Source organism: Opisthorchis viverrini (assembly GCF_000715545.1).
Source record: "Opisthorchis viverrini unplaced genomic scaffold opera_v5_182, whole genome shotgun sequence".
NCBI lineage: Eukaryota > Metazoa > Platyhelminthes > Trematoda > Opisthorchiida > Opisthorchiidae > Opisthorchis > Opisthorchis viverrini.
In genome coordinates, this window is record NW_008751838.1 from 447,765 (window position 1) to 448,589 (window position 825).

General features: G+C 48.1%; 1 protein-coding gene across 1 annotated transcript in view; it reads right to left on the minus strand.

Moving 5' to 3' along the window:
- Positions 1-198, minus strand: part of T265_07696 (hypothetical protein) — a gene marked incomplete at both ends in the record, with an annotated part of 5,646 nt that extends 5,448 nt beyond the window's left edge. The window contains one exon of the mRNA XM_009173284.1: positions 50-198. Within this exon, the coding sequence (XP_009171548.1) occupies positions 50-198 (149 nt within the window). The remainder of the gene's footprint in view (positions 1-49) is intronic.
- Between the last annotated feature and the right edge of the window lie 627 nt (positions 199-825).

Below are 825 nucleotides of genomic sequence, written 5' to 3' on the forward strand. Positions count from 1 at the left end.
ATTTTCCTCAGCTTAGTTCTCGGTCTGAGCCTCTCAAGCTAGCGTTCACGTCAAAACAACCACCAAAGGTGCACAAGGTCTATTAATGCCCAAAACGAAGTCAAGAAAAGTTGTAGAGCGCTTCGTATATATAGCGTAAGCGGCTATAACTTTCTTGAATTTCTGACGCGTTCTGAATGCGCCTTTGGCAACCGGCATTTGGCCAATACTGGGTTATGATTGGCTGCTGGGTACAGATTGTTGACCAATCAGATCTCGACCTGATGCCGGACCGGCAAGCGTCCCGATTCTGGGCCAACCACGAGCGAGCCAGGCTTATGGACCGTAGCAGCGCCTAAAGACGTACGGCATATTGGGATCCGCGTGGATTCCTGCCTAACAGTTTCTAAGGAGGGGAAGTGAATAACCAATCGGTATTGCCTACCTCGGCAATCTGAGTAACGGTCTGTTGGATTCCTTGGGTGGTCGTTGCAAGCGCGCGGTGGTTGGAAACATACCAGAGATGGTGTTAACCTTTTCAGAATAAGAATTTCGGACAGGATTCATCAGAAAACGAGACGTACCCATAAGTCCGACTCTAGGTAGTGCATAACAGGTGGAATTGCGAATGTGCTAGTGGCCCCAGGGCTTCTCTGTCCTTCCATTTCAGAAGCGCAATCGACTGTCAATTACTCTGCTAATACGTACGCCATATCAGTTGGTAAATTTCATGCGCTTTTCATATACACTTATGTATGTGCGGTGCTATAATTGGAGCTCTTCAAAAGCTATCCTGCAACCATCGTCCGATTCACGGATTCACGGACTGATACACACACAGGAGGC